This window comes from Podarcis erhardii (assembly GCF_964252035.2).
Source record: "Podarcis erhardii genome assembly, chromosome: 4".
Lineage (NCBI taxonomy): Eukaryota > Metazoa > Chordata > Lepidosauria > Squamata > Lacertidae > Podarcis > Podarcis erhardii.
Window position 1 is genome coordinate 38296695 of NC_138508.1, and position 20400 is coordinate 38317094.

The 20400-nt window shown below is 40.6% G+C and overlaps 1 protein-coding gene across 9 annotated transcripts in view; it reads left to right on the forward strand.

Annotated features, from left to right (window-relative positions):
- The window catches only part of BBX (BBX high mobility group box domain containing), a 118343-nt gene that overhangs the window by 72822 nt on the left and 25121 nt on the right, over window positions 1-20400 (forward strand). For all 9 annotated transcript variants that reach the window (XM_081859666.1, XM_081859663.1, XM_081859665.1 and 6 more), the window contains 5 exons: window positions 1027-1269; window positions 5231-5429; window positions 7268-7335; window positions 12219-12299; window positions 15148-15228. In XM_081859666.1, coding sequence (XP_081715792.1) covers window positions 1027-1269; window positions 5231-5429; window positions 7268-7335; window positions 12219-12299; window positions 15148-15228 — 672 coding nt within the window. The remainder of the gene's footprint in view (window positions 1-1026; window positions 1270-5230; window positions 5430-7267; window positions 7336-12218; window positions 12300-15147; window positions 15229-20400) is intronic.

The following is a 20400-nucleotide window of genomic DNA, read 5'->3' on the forward strand; positions in this document are numbered from 1 at the left end:
CCTCCACATGCAGCTGCTGGGTGACCTTGGGCCAGTCACACTTCTCTGAAGTCTCTCAGCCCGACTCACCTCACAGAGTGTTTGTTGTGGGGGAGGAAGGGAAAGGAGAATGTTAGCCACTTTGAGACTCCTTCGGGTAGTGATAAAGCGGGGTATCAAATCCAAACTCCTCCTCTTCTTCTTCTTCTTCTTCTTCTTCTTCTTCCCAACTCTGTGTGCCCACAGAGTAGCTCATGAATGAAACAACTCTATCCCATTTAGCCATCCAGAAGTTGGTGTGCAGATACATAGGTCTTCTGAATAGAGATTTTGAGCTACCATGGGTAATAGTTGCGGATAGGACTATTGTCCATGAATTTGTTTAATCATTTAGTAGCCATTCCCACATTCAGCAAATTCCAAAAGTTAATTATTTGTTGTGGAAATTACCATAAATTACATTATTTTTCATAATAATTCCTTTTTTATAAAAAAATCCCACCCAAGGCAACTTAATAAACTTTAAAATAATTAACTTTAAAATAAAAGCATTTAATACCCTATATTTAAAACAGCATTGGGGTAGTAAATATCTCTTTTGCCCATCCACTAAAACAAGTGGGCATGCTTCCATCAACAAAATTGTTCAGTGCAACAATTTAAAGCACAAATCAGTGCAGAACCTTAAAACCATTCAGATCACAAGAGCATTTTAAACAGGAAGACTTTATCTACCTGGTTAGAAGGCCATTAATGAGGGGGCAAGACAAGCCTGCCTTGGAAGGAACTTCCATAGTCTGGGCACAGCAAGATAGATTTCTGTCGAACCTCACTTCAGTCTCTGAGTGGAATCTGTCTTTCATCCCACAAAGTGTAAATGCAAAGCTATTGTAATATTATTTGCTCAGACATTTTGCTGAATTGATTGCTTCACTGCAGGGGATTTGCAGGTTTTTAACACAGAATATTAAGTTAGATGTTGGAACGAATATCTAATAGACACGAGAAATATCCATTACATCTGTAGAATTTTTATTTGTAAAATAGGTCCATCTTCTTGGTGCTGATGGTCTTGAGCACGATGCTGACGAAACAGAAGATGAGGAATCTTCAGAGCAACGAGCTCGCAGGCCGATGAATGCATTCCTTCTGTTCTGCAAACGCCACCGTTCCCTTGTGCGGCAAGAACACCCCCGTCTGGACAACCGTGGTGCTACCAAGATCCTGGCGGATTGGTGGTCTGTTCTAGACCCTAAAGAAAAGCAGAAATACACCGACATGGCCAAGGAGGTACCCAGTGACATTATTGTGCCACGTGTTTAAATGGTGAACATTTGAAAAACATTATCTTGCTTAAAATCCCTTCCTCCCCCAATCTGTGTCAGGTTTTGCAAGGGAGAGGATTCAGTGGCGTAGCGTGGGTTGTCAGCACCCGGGGCAAGGCAAGTAATTTGCGCCCCCTAACCCGTGGATTTGCGCCCCCTAACCCTACCCCTAACCCTAACCCCCAGATGTTGCACCCGGTGCGGCCGGCCCCCCCTGCACCCCCCACGCTACGCCACTGAGAGGATTAAACAAGAATTCAAGAAGGAAAGGAGCTTCGTGACCAAGCTAAACAGTACAGTTTATACATTTCATACAGTGTTTTTTATATCGTGTTACTCTGACCTAAACTACCTGATTCAAAAAAGCAGGATTACTAAATTTTTACTAAATATACAATTTTTTGGGTCTGGATACCCTCCTTTTACAGAGGCCTGTTCCCATTTTAAAACCCAAAAGGTGTTCCAGCAAATATGTTACAACCGGTTTCTCAAAAGCAAGAGAAATACCTGTTTTACTTTCTAATATTTCCCTTTCCAAATTACTACTACTGAAACAGACCCAAAGGGTAGATTTATTTTAATTAAGGGTTTTCTTGACGACTAGCTATTTGCTGGTGATATGCTTTGAATTCTAATCAGACTTATTTTATTAAAAAAGAAAAATACCTTGCAACAACTTCAGACGTTAGAAGAGCATACTTTTTTTAACTAAAGCTGATTTTAACTATTTAATTTTATCAATAATTTGATAACCTAGAGACTACCATAACACCTGATTTGGCTCTCTAAACACTAACGCTCATTGGCTACATTCAAATGAAGGGAAACTACTGCATATCAACCTAAGCAAGTTGTGCTTCCTTTTTCTGGTTAATTGGCTATAACTTTTGATAGAATACAGATAATTGAACTATCTTTGTTGCATTACATTCTTCATTAAATTTTTTTTCCATTGATATATAATTTCATGGTATTACTCCAATAAATGTGGAGTTGTGAGCCATCAAACCTAAGAAATACACTTTTTCCAAAAGGTTTTCACAATTTTGGCCAGTAGTGTACCTTCACTGTCAGAGGCAGTATGTCTCTGAATGCCAGTTTCTGTGAATCACAGGTTGAGATTGTGCTGTTGCTTTCAAGTCTTGCTTTCGGGCTTCACTGCTGTGAAACAAATGCTCGAACTCCAGTAAGGAATGATCTCCCTGCAGAATTTATAAAACTCGTATTTATAAAATAATGTTCTGCTGCAAGGAATCTCTCCTAAATTAATCTATAAAGGTAGCAGATAAGATCCAAAATACAGCATGCCATGATAAATAAGAAGTCTTTCACCATGCAACTGAAGTTTGATTCAGGGAAAGCTTCTTGGGGACAGTGTATCATAACTGGTGTGATACAATCAAAAGCCCTCTTTATATTTATTCCGAATCACCCCGTAGTGGATAATGTCTTTAGATATTCTTCTTTATTGATTCAGAATAACAAAAATAGTTTTCATTTGGTTTTTTTCAATACTGAAATTAGGGACTTATTATTTCAACTCGTAGTAAAAAAACAACAACAGTAATAATAATAATGGAATCCAGTAGTGATCTGGAAAATTGGAGAGTTGAATTTATAGGACAAAAATGTCTTTTGGGATTTTTAACTTCCCCTTGAACCTTTGTCAGTGGGGAAGAAGAACAACTGCATAACACTCCTGTGAAAAGTGACAATTAGAAACTTCTAACAATAGTGTGTTGAAAACTGCAATGCCTGTGGCGATATGATTCACACAAACCCTCCCTCCTAGGCTTGGTTCTGAAAGCAAGCCTCACATTTCTCTATTGAAAAGGAACAATATAGCCAAGTGTGTTCAGCTCAGTAACATTCATTCCAAGAATGTGTATGAGACGTGCAATTAAGCATATAATTTTTATTCTTTCTGTAGTTTAGCTGTGCAATAGCAGTAATTATGAACAAAAACTTGCCACTGGGTCCTCTTAACAATTTTTTCCTGGTAAAGCATTGATGAAAATACATACAGGAGAGAGAGGGTTTTCTTTTTAACTGCATTTTAAAAATTGTAGTTATAATTTGGCTTCATTATGAATACTGCCCAGACATCATGCACAGCTTAGAGCGGTGGCCATACAATGTGTCTCTTGGAGCTAGCCCTGAGGTTCAACAAGGCTATTAAAAAAAAAGATCTTGGAGCAAGCCCAAACTTTTCAAATCTGGTCAACACCCAGCTCTCTATATTGCAACTATATTTTTTAGTATGGGCGAGTGATACAAATATTTATACCTTGTAAGAGTAATTAGGGAAACCTGACAATTTCAATTTCATTAGCTGAATGATCTGAAATGCAGAAGCACACAAAGGCTTAAGTTGTTCTTTTACCCAAAATATATTGGATAGGGCTCAGTGCTTCCAACTCAGACTAGACATACTGTAAATGCAATAGGCTATCTTTGTGATCAGGGACGTGGGTGGCGCTGTGGGTTAAACCACTGAGCCTCTTGGGCTTGCTGATCAGAAGGTTGGCGGTTCGAAGCCCCGCGACGGGGTGAGCTCCCGTTGCTCGGTCCCTGCTCCTGCCAACCTAGCAGTTCGAAAGCACGTCAAAGTGCAAGTAGATAAATAGGTACCGCTCCAGCAGGAAGGTAAACGGCGTTTCTGTGCACTGCTCTGGTTCTCCAGAAGTGGCTTAGTCATGCTGGCCACATGACCGGAAGCTGTACGCCGGCTCCCTTGGCCAGTAAAGCGAGATGAGCGCCGCAACCCCAGAGTCGGCCACGACTGGACCTAATGGTCAGGGGTCCCTTTACCTTTACCTATCTTTGTGATCATGTAGCACAACATTGAGAAACCTTAATCAGGAACATAAGAAGAGCCTGCTGGATCAGGCCAGTGGCCCACCTAATTCAGCAACCTGTACTCACAGTAGCCAAGAGCTGTGGGAAACTTACAAGCAGGACCCGAGAACAAGAGGAATCTTCCCTCTAAACCACCCCTCTTCAAATAAAATTTGTCAGTCTTGGTCATATTTCCTGGTCATATTACCAAGATTTCCTAGTCTTCAGGTTGAGACCAAATTTTTCAGTTATTTGTTAAGAAATGAACATTCTTTTTTAAAAATTTGTTGGTATAGCGCAGGTGGTTGAGAAAAATAGTTGAGCCATTGATGCTTTGAGAAATGTTTTTATGGAGTAGCTTGGCAATCTGAGATCATCCATAAACTCATATTTTATAATACAGGTTTTATAGCTTTTCTGATGACAAACATAAGCAATGAGTGCAACCCTGTGCACATTTATATGGGAGTAAGCCCCATTTGACTTAAATCAAAGTAAACATTCAAATTGTTGTATATTGCATATCCTAAAACCAGTACTTTGTAAACCACTTAGAAGGTTTTTTGTTTTGTTTTTACAATTGCCATATTTTTCGCTCCATAAGACGCACCTAGTTTTTAGAAGAGGAAAGCAAGAAAAAAAATACAGAGCCCGTGAGGGAGAATATCCCCCTCCGCGCTGGCTCCTGGCTGCTCTCATGCAAGTCACAGAGCCCCTCGGATGTAGGGAACTCTAAATAGGGTGTTCTAAAGCTCTCTTCCCCCGCCTTGCCTCTCCCCAGCTGCTCGTGCAGGGGCCACCCTTAGGACACTCACACGGGTGGTGTGCCACGCCCCCATCACTCTGGGAACCAAAGCCCCCAGCTCCGCCACTGCCAGGGACCACACATTCACTCCATAAGACGCACAGACATTTCCCCTTACTTTTTAGGAGGAAAACAGTGTGTCTTATGGAGCGAAAAATACGGTAAGTGGTGTATAAATGTTATCAAATAAATAATTAAGAATACTAAGTTGTTACATTTCCCCAAGGTTTTCTACAAAACTGTGCTGTCCCATGACGCAATTTTTTTCCTTTCCTCTTCATAGTACAAGGATGCATTTATGAAAGCAAACCCTGGCTACAAGTGGTGCCCGCCTACAAATAAACCTGTGAAAACCCAGTCATCTACTGTTACTAACCGGAAAAAGCTGTGGGCTTTCCCATCAGAACCTGCAAAAGATTTGCCAAGTCCGAAAAAGTTAGTGAAGACAGAAGAAATGCCTCAGCTGAATTTCGCTATGGCAGGTTCGTTCGATATCTCTGTTGACATCAAGCCCCAAGTCTCTGGCCTACAGTACGTGACTGAATCAGGCCTAGAAGTCAGAGGTTTCAACAAGATTGTACTGTATTTCATTAGAGTCAATGGGAATATTTGTTTTATTATAATCATGTACAGTGGAACCTTGGTTTTCGAGTGTGTCGGAAGCCAGACAATTCAGAACCCGAACACTGAAAACCCAGAAGTAATTGCTTCCATTTTCGAATGTACCTCGGAAGTCATTTTTTTCAATGGAATTTGCCGACCACCCATTGATCCTCGGTTTTCGAACGATTCGGAAGTCAAACGGTCTTCCAGAATGGATTACGTTCGAAAACCTGAGGTTCCACTGTGTTATTAAAATGGGTTGATTCCTGCAGTCATTTTGTAATAGGATGCTGTAGATATCCTTGAAGCAGTTACTCTTTTGTAAAACATGCCTTCTATATATTTTAATGAGGTATAAGATACATAGTTAGTGGAGCACCTCATTCCAGTAATGACTGCAACATTTGATCTTGTTACATCCTCTTATGGTATGTTCACACAGTGTAAAATACACAGTCCCTGTTGTGACTGCCTTCCTGGCTATGGGATGGATACAAACTAAATCAGTCATGACTTTAAGTCCCATGATTTCAGTGGGAACTGACTGTGACTAATTACTCAGTGGGATCCAACACCGTGTATACATGGATAGATTATAGTACCTGTCGCATTTTCCTGCATGATCATAGATGGATCATATTGCTGCAACTCTTCCTACCTAGGGCTCTTTTAAGCTACTTAAATCAGCTTAAGTTAGATGTTTTGAGCAAAAAATTATACATGAGACATTTCTTGTGTCTTTAATAAAGTAATTTCCAAACCCTGAAAATATGTTTAACTTCCAATAGCAGCATAAGTAGCAGCACTAGGCACAAATCATGTTTTGCTTCACTGTTAATAGTTCTCTATTTCGAATGAAAGTGAAAGACTCATGGTGAGTCTGACCAAATACAAGTTACAATCCATTTGAAAGCATAGTCCATTGAGATTGGAGGGAAGGTGTATTTTTGAGTGGCAAGATCTAAAGATACAAGTTGCAGGTGATGGTGTGCAAGACTCTGCTTCAGCAGAGGGAGTGGGGGGTTGAGCAATGCCTTTTTCAGGCATTCTATCTTAATTTCCTCCTCCTCAGCATTGGCAGAGACATCTGAGGGGAGCATGCTAATCGCATGGGGTTCTAGACAGGGAAACCTATATGAGAGTTTTCATTGAGTCCCATTGTCAAACTTCCCTTCCCAACATGGGGGATAGAGAGACTTGAGTGTGATCCCATGCAATCCCATAGTCTTGCTTCAAATAGAAATCATAGAATTGTAGAGTTGGGAGAAAACACTTGGGTCATCTAGTCCAACCCCCTGCAATGCAGGAATCTTTTGCCCAATGTGAAGCTCAAACCCACAACTCTGAGATTAAGAGTTTCATGCTGTACCAACTGACAGTTTTATGCAGGAGGGTGCCTGAAGTTTCTTGTGTATATTGTCTGCACTTTATTGTAACACTTAAACGTTACCAGCACTAGACTGAGATTTTCTGAAAAGAGTGACTTTATGAATAGCTTATCATGATATTATCAAGACTTCCTTCCCACTCCATTTTTTAAAAAGATATATATATATATATGGGGGGGGGGCTGTGTGTTGATTCCTTTTAAGTAGTCTTTGTTAAAAGATGTAATCTTTATAGTTCCTTTCAGTGCTGTGGCCCAGTATGTTTAAGACCTGCTCAGGCTGGCTCCAAAATAAAACATTTTTATCAATATATTTTTATTCTCTGATAGATCCTACACAAATGGGAGGCCTCAGTATGCTACTGTTAGCAGGAGAACATGCCTTGACTGCACAAGAGGTAAGCAGCTATCTTGCCTGCTTCATCCTTTCATTAATGCAATGCATGTTTGACAGATATGTATAGTAATGTAACTTCTGCTGACAACTATTTGATAGGTTTTGTATCTGCAGTCAGTGACACAGTTTTGCCATTCCTTAGCTATAGAACCTAATCATTTGTGCCAGTTGTACAATGTGAAACACTTTGGTGTCAAGTACAGTGGTACCTCCGGTTGTGGACAGGATCCGTTCCAGAGCTCCGGTCGGATTCTGAGGTTTCTGCATCTGGAGGTGCCTGTTCTACGCGCGCGGCGCGATAGAGCACTATTGTGCATGTGTGCGCGGCGAAACCCAGAAATATACTTCTGGGTTTGCCGCATGTGTATCCCGAAGGATACGTAACAAGAGGGGCTCGTAAGCAGAGGTACCACTGTATTGCAGAATGAAGTCCTTTATATCTAAAGAGTTTCTAGTAAAGAGGAACTATAATCAAGAGGATGTATCTTGAGTCAAACTGTCTGTGAATGTAAACAGTTCTGTGAACTTAGAAGTCCCACCTTGAGAGCAAAATCCATTTACTTTGTATATTGTCTGATACATATTTGTCCTTCCGCCATTTATAATTTGAATACCATAGAGCAGTGATGGCGAACCTTTTAGAGATTGAGTGCCCAAACTGCTACCCACTTACTTATTGCAAAGTGCCAACACGGCAATTTAACCGTATATCTCATTTTTTCTGTGTGTTTCATGTTTCTTCTTTATGACTGCTGTTGTAATAAATAATCCTTCATAAAAGTTACTGCATTAAATTATCAAGAAAAATCACCACCGGGAGAAAAATAAATACAGTTCGAATTGGGGAAAATAAATACAGTGAAATTCATCTACCGTTAAATTCACAAAATGTTCAGAGGTTTGCGTCCCCACAGAAAAAAAGCACTGGTATTACTCCAGAACAAAGTGTTGCTATGAGCCATCAAACCTTGGAAATACAGAAGGTTTCACAATTTTGGCCACTAGTGTACCCTGGAGGGCTGTACTAAGAGCCACCCTCTCCCAATCTTTAATATAAGATAATAATGATTGCTGTGTGTGCACATACAAATATATATAAATAAATAAACCCAGCCAGATGGGTGGGGTATAAATATTATTATTATTATTATTATTATTATTATTATTATTATTATTTGCTATTTTTTTGGCTGCCGTTTGATGGCTTACTCCATGGAATGAATTTTTCTGTTGGCTTCTGCAGGAAAGTCCAGAGAACATGTAAACCCAGCAGCCCCTTCTTATGTTGCTGTCTTGATATGCTTACTGACCTGGGAGTTAAGCCCTGCTGAACTCAAGGCAGCTTACTCCTGAGTAGGAAAAACAGACTGGCAGAAATCAATGCCTGCTCAGCCCCTCTTTCACTTGCCAGGCCCTGGTGCCGCATACTTTGGACGGCACATCCAAGCCCCCCCACCCCCCCGGCATGGAAGCTACAGCCCTGCTGGGGCGTTGGTGTTCGTGCCCACAGAGAGGGCTCTGAGTGCCCTCTCTGGCACGCATGCCATAGGTTTGCCACCACTGCCATAGACTATTTAGAATAACGTGATGGAATATTTGGTAGCGTTATTTTAAATGCAAAAAGCATTTAAAAATATAGTTTACATGCTATTAGATCCCACTTTCCTAATCAACACAGGTAATTCAAAGCTACTTAAAATACCGTTGTAACAAATAATTTTAAATACATTATCTCAGTGATATTCATCATCATCAAACCTTTACTGGCATCACTTACAAACATTCAGAATAAATAAGCCAGTGCGATCTCTTCGCCATTTACTCAGTAATATTTACTTCACTACTGCTAAGGTGTTGTATCATTACCTCCCATTTTTCAAGTGCGGGTTGGGACATTGCCTACACGGCAGCACACTTGAGCCTAGAATCAGGAGTGTTGGGCTCACAGCTCATGAAGTTCACCGCCGTACCACAGCAGCTCAGTTTAAAGTAGCCATCTGCCTGTTTACATTTCACCAGCTTTGCAATACAAAATGTATTAATCTGGCAGCTTTTAGCACATACATGTTGAATTTCTGTAAGAAGTAGAATGTGATTTTGTACTGGTAGTGGCAAAAGAGTATCATGGTTCAGTATAAACACAATAACATTTTGTAGCATCTTGTGCTTCAATCAATCAATCAATCAATCAATTATTTATTTATTTGTATGCCATGTTTCCAAAGTTAAAACATGTTCTAGGTGGCTTTTTACAAACTACAGCACTACAAAGATAACAAAAGTAGTCATAAACAAAACATCAAAAAGTACACAGACTGAACAATTTCCACATAGAGCATAAGATACAAAATAAAGATACAAAAAGACGACAGCAACAGCCCCCATAAACAACAAAACCCCATAAACAATGCCCCAGCCCAAGATTCTGTTTGGCAGCTTCAGCTTTTATAGCTGGAGTCAACTGGGCCTTGCCTCTCAGGCCAGGTGGGAAAAGGCCTACAAGGCAGGGAGCAGATCTTGCAGGGCTCAAAGCAAAGATAATAATAATAATATAAGAATTATTTATTATTTATACCCCGCCCATCTGGCTGGGTTTCCCCAGCCGCTCTGGGCGGCTTCCAACAAAATAATAAAATGCAATAGTCTATCAAACATTAAAAGCTTCCCTAAACAGGGCTGCCTTCAGATGTCTTCTAAAAGTCTGGTAGTTGTTTTTCTCTTTGACATCTGGTGGGAGGGTGTTCCACAGGGCAGGTGCCACTACCGAGAAGGCCCTCTGCCTGGTTCCCTGTAACTTGGCTTCTCGCAGCGAGGGAACTGTCAGAAGGCTCTTGGCACTGGACCTCAGTGTCCGGGTAGAATGATGGGGGTGGAGACGTTCCTTCAGGTATACTGGGCCGAGGCCATTTAGGACTTTAAAGGTCAGCACCAACAATTTGAATTGTGCTCAGAAACATACTGGGAGCCAATGTAGGTCTTTCAAGACCAGTGTTATGTGGTTTTGGCGGCTGCTCCCAGATGGTCTCTTAAGCAACTTTTTATGGACTACAGGCCACTTCATCAGATGAAAATTATTTGAATAACTTGCTGGTCTGTGGGGACAGGGGAACATTTGCAAACCTAAGATTTAACTTGAATCATTTTACTTGTAGCTTATATAGTCTGTCCTTCATTTATACAAATACCAGGTATAGAGTATAAACCAAAGCAACCAGAACAGTAAGCCATTCTGAACAAATAAAGACTGCTAAAAACAGCATAATAAGCGAATCAGCAGCTTAAAATGCCTGGGCAAATAAATAAGTGTTAACCTAGTGCTGGAACAATGACCACATCGGCCAGGCAGACTTCTGAGTGGAGGGCATTTGTGACAGCTTATGTAGCCATAATGCCATGAGTAGGAAGTAACATGGTGCTTGTTAAGCCCTTGTTTGCAAGCCTGGTGTGTCTACCAGCCATTCTGACAAATTTCTTATGAGAAATCCACTTTCACAGCTCCCTCCCAAAACATTCTGGGCAGACATTTGGCTGGCAAGTGAAGCATGCAGTGGTAAAAAAAACAAAACCCTTTTCATTTTCTTCAAAGAATAATCAGGCAGACATTAAGGAGGCAGTGGGTGTTTGAGTGTTAAAAGCAGACAGAAGGCCATGTTTGCTATCTTTTCTTTGCATTTAATAATACATGGGCAAGTATTATTCTGATACATTGACTTCGTATTTCTTAATGCTTAATCTGATTGCATTAATGATATTCATCTTCTCAAGAGTTGTATTAACAGTTGTTAACTACGCTGAATTTTTAGGAATCTCTTATTGCCTCATGATGTGAGTGTGAATGCGTTATATCATGTCCCAGCCATGAAAATGAAATGTAGAATCAATGCTGGTGTTTGCACACTTGTTAAGTGTCAAGTATGCCATTATACTCTTAGAACAGATTATATTACATGATTTTATAGGACATTTTTCTGTATTTAGCTCATCACAAACTAATTTTTCCCTTAATGAATGGATGTACAAATGAAAGGTGATCTCTTATTGTCATTTCTTACTTGGCTCCTCCCTTCAGTCTTTAGTGCTTTCCATTTTTCTGCATACCATACCAGTGACTGCTTTGTGCTGGCAATGCTACTAAAAAGGCAAATGGCGACTCGTTTGCATATGTACCTGCCTGCCTGCCTGCCTGCAGGGAAGCATCTAATGCCCATCCTTCCCATTTCTGATCTCTTTTTCATTTTAAATTCTGCGGCTCTTTCCACGCTCCTTATTTTACATGTATTTCTCTATCCCTTCTCTTTTCTAAAATTGGCTTCTGTTTCCCTAAAGCATTCTGTTTAAATTTCTTTTGGCTCACAGTGCTTTTGTACACTTTCTCCTCCTTAACTTTTCAGTTCTTTCTTTCTCTTTGCTCCTTCTTTTCCCCTTATGTACTTCTAATCAAATCCAAAACCTGGCTATTACTTTTCATTGTTGCTTTTCTCTGTTGTTATTCTACAGCTCTGGAATGCACTGGCTACATGGAATGTGCTCCCTATCGATATTCAAGCAGCTCTGCCAATTTTGGTTCTTAAACAGCTTCTAAAGAGCAATCTGTGCTCTGAGGCTTTTCCTTGCTCATTAATCCTTCCAGGTTTCCCTTCCTCTTGTGACCATTTCCACCCCCTCCACTTTTTTTGTCTGATACATTGTAAGCCTCCAGGCAGGGTTTGTCATTACTTTTATCTCTCCTATGCCATTTTGATTTGAAAGTGCTTTAGAAATAATAATATATGCGCACACCACTTAGCAGTAAAAGCCTGCAACTCACAGGCAGGCCCCTTTCTAATTGACACACGAAGCAGAATGTAGTCCCTAAAGTTTTTCCCCCAATAATCTTTGTTTCAGATTTCTTCAAGTACATGCCATTCTGATGCATCCAATTCTACTGAAGGATGTCTAAAGTCGCCGTTGTTTCAATTTGCTGAGGTGAGCTTTTTCTAATTTCTGGGTTTTTGGGTTTTTTAATAAATAAATAAAAGAACACTAAAGGCATTCAGATAAGCTCCAAAAATGCTTCAGTTAATTTATCATCCATTTCAACAGTGGTCACATACATATTTACCTGAGGATTATGGGTGACTTCTGCATCTTTAATGGCACTTAAATATAGTTAATTAATTAAATGCTTTATATGATACATTGCATTAGGTAGGCATTCTTGAGCAGAAGCAATAATTTCTTTCGTATATTTAGTAGAAAGCATCCTGAAGCCAAAAATGTGCCAGCTAAGGACATATTTATTTAATTAGCAGCTATAATGGATGCCCTCTTCAGGCATCAGATCTTGACAGGCTTCATCAGGTGGCTGTTCAGGTTAAAGTGTGGAAACACTCTTTCAGTACTAAGTCAAGGTCAGGACCATCCATTAGCATATTAGATAGATAGATCGTGCCCCCGTATGCTATCAAATCCTATATTGTCAAATCCTAATCATCTTTCAGCATATAACCGAGGGCCCAAGTCGCAAATCCATTTTTTGATCATGCAAGCAGCCTTTAGCATCTCCCGATACATTCTCATTGCTGAAGGTAGTGTATGAACCAGGTATTCAGTTCTCATTCTTACAGAGCCGCTTCTCTTCAGGAAGGGGCAGGGTTGCGTGCAGGCCTCATGCTTTCCCGCCCTCACCGGGGGGCATGTCAAGACCCCTACTATCAGCCAATCCGGCTGGCGGGGGTGTGTGGCTAGCCGCATTTAAGTGGCTGCGCAGCTGGGAGCTCCTCCTCCTGCTCCTGGCTTCCACGGATCTCCCGCCCTTTCTTCTTGCGTTTATCACCTTGACCTTGCTATGGACTTGGGTTGGTCGCCTGTTGGAAGGGCCTGGTAGGAATTTTCCCACTTGGCAGATTGGCACCAGCCACTTGGTTTTTGCCTACCTCGTAGCAAATGGTCACAACTTTATAAGGTTTGGCGGTTAGGCATTGGAAAAGCTTGGTTTATGGGAGGGGAGGTTGTGGCCATCACCTACCCCTCCCTTTTAAGGGTATTCCATTAAAGGAACCCAGGGGTCGTGGTTCCTGTCCGAAGCCCAGGTGGAGGCTAGGGCCATGGCACGACCTTTCCCATGACCCTGGGGGAGCACCGAGTTGATGTACATCAACAGGGCTCTCCCTACAGGTGGTTAACCATTGTAAGACTTCCTGCATGGCGGGCAGGAGTCAGATATAGTCAGTTTGAGTCCAATGCCCAAAGCCAATACCACTCACATTTTGTAACCAATAAATGTTGTGGCCTTTTTTTCAACCCATTAACTTAAAATACTTGTGTCCACGTGTTTTTATTCACCAAGGGAGGGAGTGTGGGGCCTTGACGTGTAACAGTACCATTTTCAGCTGCTATGAGTACAGGACTTGTTACAGAGTAAATTATTTCCTACATATTAGACACAACCCAACGGACATTGGTCATGACTAAATCCCACTGAAATAAATAGAACTTGAATTTGTTGCACCAAAAACCCCACTCCTTTGTTTTTGATGTCTTTAGTTGTGGATAATTTTTTCTGGATGCTGCTCATTGCATCGGCCCATGAAAGTGGGTACCTGGTCAAGGAATGTGTGAACTGTGACCCTAAGGTGCTGGTGGAGCCCCATTAAAATGTTCAACCCAAGCACAATTATATAATTGCAATCCGAAACACAGTTACTAACGATTAAGCACCACTGAATATACCACCACCATGGGTGGCAACGCAAGAGGAGATACACAGGAGACCTGTGGAGCCAATGTGAGCACCACTCAGCGATGTAGCAAGCAATGTAGTATTCACAATTATGTAGCTTTTTCTCAGAAAAGCTCAGTAAGAGATTAAGATGCGACCGAAGAAGAGAATACAAACATCAAAGTATAGAGGGTGCCCAATTTTTTTACCCCCAAATATTATTTTAATTAGAAGCCATTGTTTCTAATAGATTTTTTTCTCATCTGATATCAGAAAACCAAGAATGTGTGGATAGTTGGCACAATCCAGCCGAGATTAAGCACTTTTAAAACACCAATTATTTTCAATGGGTGAGTTAAGTATGTAATTTTAAGCCCCGTTGATTTCAATTTGAATGTTAAGCATGTGTTTAAATCTTACCTGTTGAAATCAATGGAATGTAAAAGTGTTTCACTTTGACTGGATCGTGCTCATTATTGTCCTGAAAACAATCCAGAATATCATAGTATTCCAGATGACATTTTTGACCAGATAGTTAAGATTGCTGTTAACAGGTTTCCAGCCAGCACACTTGAACATCTCAGCGGTGAAAAATGAAGCCAGAATCATAAGGCTCTCATATAAAACTTCCTTGTAAATAGGTTTCTTTGAAATCAGTGGGGTTTATTTCCAACTAAGTGAGTTCAAAATAATATTGCTTATTTTAGTCTGGAAATTCTGATTTCTTGTACAGTTTTTTCAGCATGGTACTGATCATTTTGGTGCTTTGTATGCAATTAGTGTGTCAGGTGAAATGCTTAATTTGCGTCTGTCAATGCAAGGGATCAAAGCCTTTGGCTTAGCTCCAAGCCGTGTGATACTTTATTTAATATTACCATTGTGACTTTTCATTGTTTTATTTTGTTGCTCTGATTATGGCAGAGGTTTCCCTATGAAAATGATGCTTGTATTTTTCATAGTTTGTCATTTACAATCCATTAGAAAAGTAACTTATTCATACCACTTTGTGTCCTGAAGAGCGACAAGTTTTGCCATTTCTGCAGAACATGAAAATCAGATTTGGCTTAAACAGAGTGTTCTAATGGCTTTTTTTAATGTGCCCCCCCCCCCCAGATTTCTTCAAGTCCATCACAACCAGATGCCCCTGCAGATTCAAAAGAAAGTGAGGAATCAACACTATTTCAGTTTTCAGAGGTATGACAGATCTGACTTTTAAAAAAATAGAAATACAGTGTGATAAAGCAAGATGGCTTCAAATGTTGCCGTCCTTCTGAAGTACACAATTGAAGCATATAACAAATAGTCTCTCCAGCAGGTTTAATTTTTATAATGTGCTAGATACAACTGATATGTGGAAGTACATAGCAATGCCTCCTTCAAGGAAGTAGGATTTTCCCTACAGAATTAGGCTGAAGACTCTCTGCATGCAGTCATCCTGGGACAACAAGAATGAGCCCAACAAGGGGCTGCGTTCACACATTATGGTAAACCATAGTTAATGTTATACTGGGAACTGTAAGTTGGCTCCTGCTTGGCTCCTCCATTGGCTCTGGTGGGTACAACAAACCATGATCCCTGGTTTATCGTTACATCTGAATTAGGGATTGTGGTTTGTTTTACTCCCCCAAAAACACAGTCAGGAAGCCAATGTTTGTTTTTGGATCATGGTTTGTTGCTCCCACTTGTTTTTAGGAGAGGAGAGGTTTTCCACCTTAGTATGACTTCTCATGAGACTGCTGTAGAGCTTCTTTCAGTGCTAAGGCTCAACTGGGAAAGAAATAAGGTAGTAGTAATAAAAAGAGTGTGTGGTGTAGTGGTTAAGAGCGGTAGTCTCGTAATCTGGGGAACCGGGTTCGCGTCTCCGCTCCTCCACATGCAGCTGCTGGGTGACCTTGGGCCAGTCACACTTCTTTGAAGTCTCTCAGCCCCACTCACCTCACAGAGTGTTTGTTGTGGGGGAGGAAGGGAAAGGAGAATGTTAGCCGCTTTGAGACTCCTTAAAAAGGGAGTGAAAGGCGGGATATCAAATCCAAACTCTTCTTCTTCTTCTTCTTCTACACAGTGTGCTTTCCCTATTATTACTGAGTAACTTAAACTAGCAGTTATTTTTTGGGAGGAGGAGCACACTTGTCAGAAACTATGAATTCAGATAAACATGAGCCCTAGCACCTTTCAATTAAGAAAATCCTTAACGTAAAGGAGGTGGTGGGAAAGATCAAAACACTTCAGTAAAATACAAGATTCTTCTTCTCACAGGTGCCTTCAAGTCTCTATCCTACCTTCAAAATGCTGCCTGTGTTCTAACCCCCCACCCAAAAAAGCGCCTTCATACCAATCTGTTTATTGGGATAAATAGGTTTAAATCCGTATAAGGCAACTGCTTTGATTGTGGGGAAAGGCATCATACCTATATCATTCTCATCCCTTTTCTTAATTGCAACAATTAGTATTTCTAAAGTCCTTAAGTTTCTTGACCAAAGGATCAGTGGTTTTGCTTGGTTGTGAAGGGGGATGTTCTATGGCAGTGATGGGGAGCCTCCCACGATCCCAATTAGATCCTACATGTCATGTTCTGGTGCGATGCTGGATTTCATGGAGAAGGAGGCAAGGCATGACAAGCCAAGGCCCCTTTGTCACTAACTAGATTCTTAAAGCCCCTGATCTAGAGACAGGCACTCCTTTGTTCCCTAGCCTACCGCCTTACGTGCTTCCTGCACTGCTTGAGGTCCTGGGGAAGACATTTCATTACTCCACCTCAATGGAAGGTTCCGACTCTGACCCTGTTGATACAGGAGGTTCTTCCTGATTGCGATTGATTGGGGAGCAGCCCTGGCCACCTGTCAAAATGGCCACGGAGAGTTGGCCATAGAAGTGGCTCCCCATCCCTGTTCTTTGGGTTGGGAAGGAATCTTCCTTGTAGGGTGTCCTTCATCCTTTGCACAGACTTGAGCTTCTGTATAGTACAGCCTTGTAGCTGCATCTCTCGTTAGCCAAGCCTACATCATCGTTAAACCAAAGGAACAGTATACTGAGCTCGCTGCCTGTGATTTTCATCCCCCTTAGCTTGACTATATAATGTAGCTATTCAAGGCACAAAACTAAAATATCTTAAGTTTAAATAAAAAATCAGTTCTGGGATGAATTTGCTTCTGAATAGCAATATCCCAGGAAATGATAAAGTAACCTCTCATAGCCTCAGATGTCTGTCAATGCCTATGATTTCTGCTAGAGAGCACTTCTCTCGTCATCACCAGGAACTGCTGCAGCAGAGGCAGCGAAGGAAGCTTCAGCTATACGCACATTTCTCTTCTTTGTGTTACAATCATGAATTTAGTAGGCTGCGAAGATATGTAGCACACAGTTTGGTGGCTTACTATGAAGCTTGGTGCTAGTGCAGTGTGGCAAGTCCTGGTGTTAGGTATATGCAGTGCTTTTTTTCTTTAAAAAAAAAAGTTTAGGGGTGCTCTCATTTTCCTTCTCATTTTGAAATGCTGCTGCTCAATGAGGCCAAACTTAAATTCAAAAAATGTTTAAGGTTTGGCGTGCCCCCAGGAGAAAAGCACTGGGTGTATGTAACTTACACAAGATGTGGCACTAGAGCAGCACTGCCACAAACCGTTCTGCTGACACCCACATCAAACTGTGCTCAGGGTTCCAACCCTTCATTTGAGGCCCCTACTCAACATTCAAGCATTGCTTCTTTCTGTACTGGAGGTGATTCCAGTATTGCCACTTCTTCTTTGTGCTCCGTTCCCATGATGCTCCAGAAACATGTCTATATAAGTGCTGGAGAAGGGGAATGAGGAACAGGATCATAGAATTGTAGAGTTGGAAGGGACCCTGGGGTCCTCTAGTCCAAACCCGTGCAATGCAAGATGACATGGTTACTTATTGCAGCCGCCTTTGCTTAACGTTTTAATCAGGGCCAAGGGCAGTACTGCAGCAAGCACAACATCCCAGACCCACATTTGCCAGGGTAATGCAATTGTGGGCATAGGAGGCAGCATTTCTGGGTAAGAATCAGAATAGATAGGTGCTTAGCCCTCTCTATGGCTGTGTTCACATCTCATGTTAAACCATGGGTAATGTTTAACTCTGGTTTACTATGAACAAGCAACATGGTGGTGCATGCTACTCAAACGTCCTTGCTCCACTCCTCCCCCACTCCTGGCTATGTTGGGAGCATGACTAAGGGGATATTTCCCACAACAAACCCAGACTAGGGAGGTCATTTCCCACAAACGCACCACAAAAACCAACCTTTCCCAACCACCTTTTATTTTAATCATCAAATTATACGTAATAAAATACTTTTTAAAATATTTTAAAGCATATTGGTAGCTACACTAAAATAAAGCCATTCCCCATTTCAATTATAAATAAAAACAAAGCTAGAAGGATATCATATATCCAAACGGTCAATACTTTGTGAATCCATGATGACAATTAGGTGAAAAAAACTGTTTTCTTTTACAGTAATCAATACTTTTGCCACTTTACCAAAAACATACCTTGTCTCGCTTCTCATTCTTGATATCTTAAAAAATGTGTTCTTAGCCATAGTTGCATACGACCATTTTTTGTCTCTCCATTCTTTAATTGTTGGTGTTTTATGTGATTTCCAGTATTTGCATAGACCGTTCTAGCCACAACTAATAGATAAGAAACAAGTTCCCTACATTCTGAGATAACTTACTGTTTTACATAATTTAAAAGAAAATGAGCAAAATGAAACACTGTATCTTAAAATATTTACCACTTGGGTTTTAAAATCATTTTCCATTTTTTAAAGGGGAAAAAAAGCATATCTCTACCACATATGGGGAGAATCTTTCTTTTTATTCTTCCAACATAAAGATAAATAATTTTTATTCATGTTACTTATCTTTTATGGCTTAATTTGCAAACTACTCATTATTTTACAATTATCTCTTAATTCCTGCACATAAAGAGAACTTAAAAGCTACTTTCAAAAGATTTTCACATATATCCATCAGGATTCCGCCCGCTGCCCCCAGTATTTTGTGCCCATTTCACAATATATTATTTTAGTTGTCCCTGTTCTGTGTCATGTTTAACCAAAAGTTTATATATCTTTGCTAATCTATGTTCTTTAATCTTCACAACTTTCTTTTCCAAATTCTGTATGTTCTCTCCTCAACCCAGTTTTCCTTTGATATTCTTGCACTAATGATCTTACCTGACAATATTCAAACCAATTAGGGGTTTTAGCCCTGCATTTTTCTTCTAACCTCTGAATATGAAACCATCCATCCTGCTTTTCTAAAATCATTAATCCTGAATAAATTATTGTTCTTCCATGCATGAAATCCCACCTCTACATTTCCTTTTATCTATTAATTTTTCTAAAGGAGACTTGGACATAACAAATATTTAATAAATCAAATAACAAAAAAAAAAATATATTATTAATAGTCTTCTGTCCAAATTTCTTATCTCCCCCAAGTAAATTATGTAATAAAGTTCCCAAAACCTTTCTGAAATAACTGAGTATGGTTCTTTAATCCAATCTACTAATGAGTTGAAAACAAACCTTGGTCTCAGCTCATGGTTTGATTAGAAAGAAGGAAACAAACCATGAGCCCAGGATTTTATTGAGTTACTTATTTTTAATTGTTTATTTAGGCTATTTCCATACCACTTAATATATAAAAATATAAGCAGTGTACAGTGGTATCTCGGGTTACATACGCTTGAGGTTACATACGCTTCAGGTTACAGACTCCGCTAACCCAGAAATAGTGTTTCAGGTTAAGAACTTTGCTTCAGGATGAGAACAGAAATTGTGCTCCGGCGGCGCAGCAGCAGCAGGAGGCCCCATTACCTAAAGTGGTGCTTCAGCTTAAAAACAGTTTCAGGTTAAGTACGGACCTCTGGAACGAATCAAGTACTTAACCCAAGGTACCACTGTACAGAAAACTAAAGCAACAACAAAAGACAGCTAACAAATCTTACAAAAATACAGACAGTTTCATATGCAATGGTTGCATAATACAAACTGCTAATAAACATAAACTAGTATCAGCTCATTCTCCTTCCGAAACAACTCACCTCTCAGCCTCCTGCATTTCCCCCAGCACTCCATCATCTACCTGGTCTCCCAGCCATGGCGCAAACAAACACAGCTTACTCACTAGATGTCATAGAGAAGAGGACACCTGGAACCTGCTGACGTTACCCTAATCTCTCACTCCAGGCTTGCTTTTGCAGGCAGACACAAAGCTACCTGAGGCTGCCCACAGCTTTGTCCCATTCAGCAAGTTCCACACCCAGTCCCAGCCTATAGCAGGTTTGGTGAAGGATGGGCAATGGAGCACTCCTCCACTCACAGCTCTTTCTCCAGCC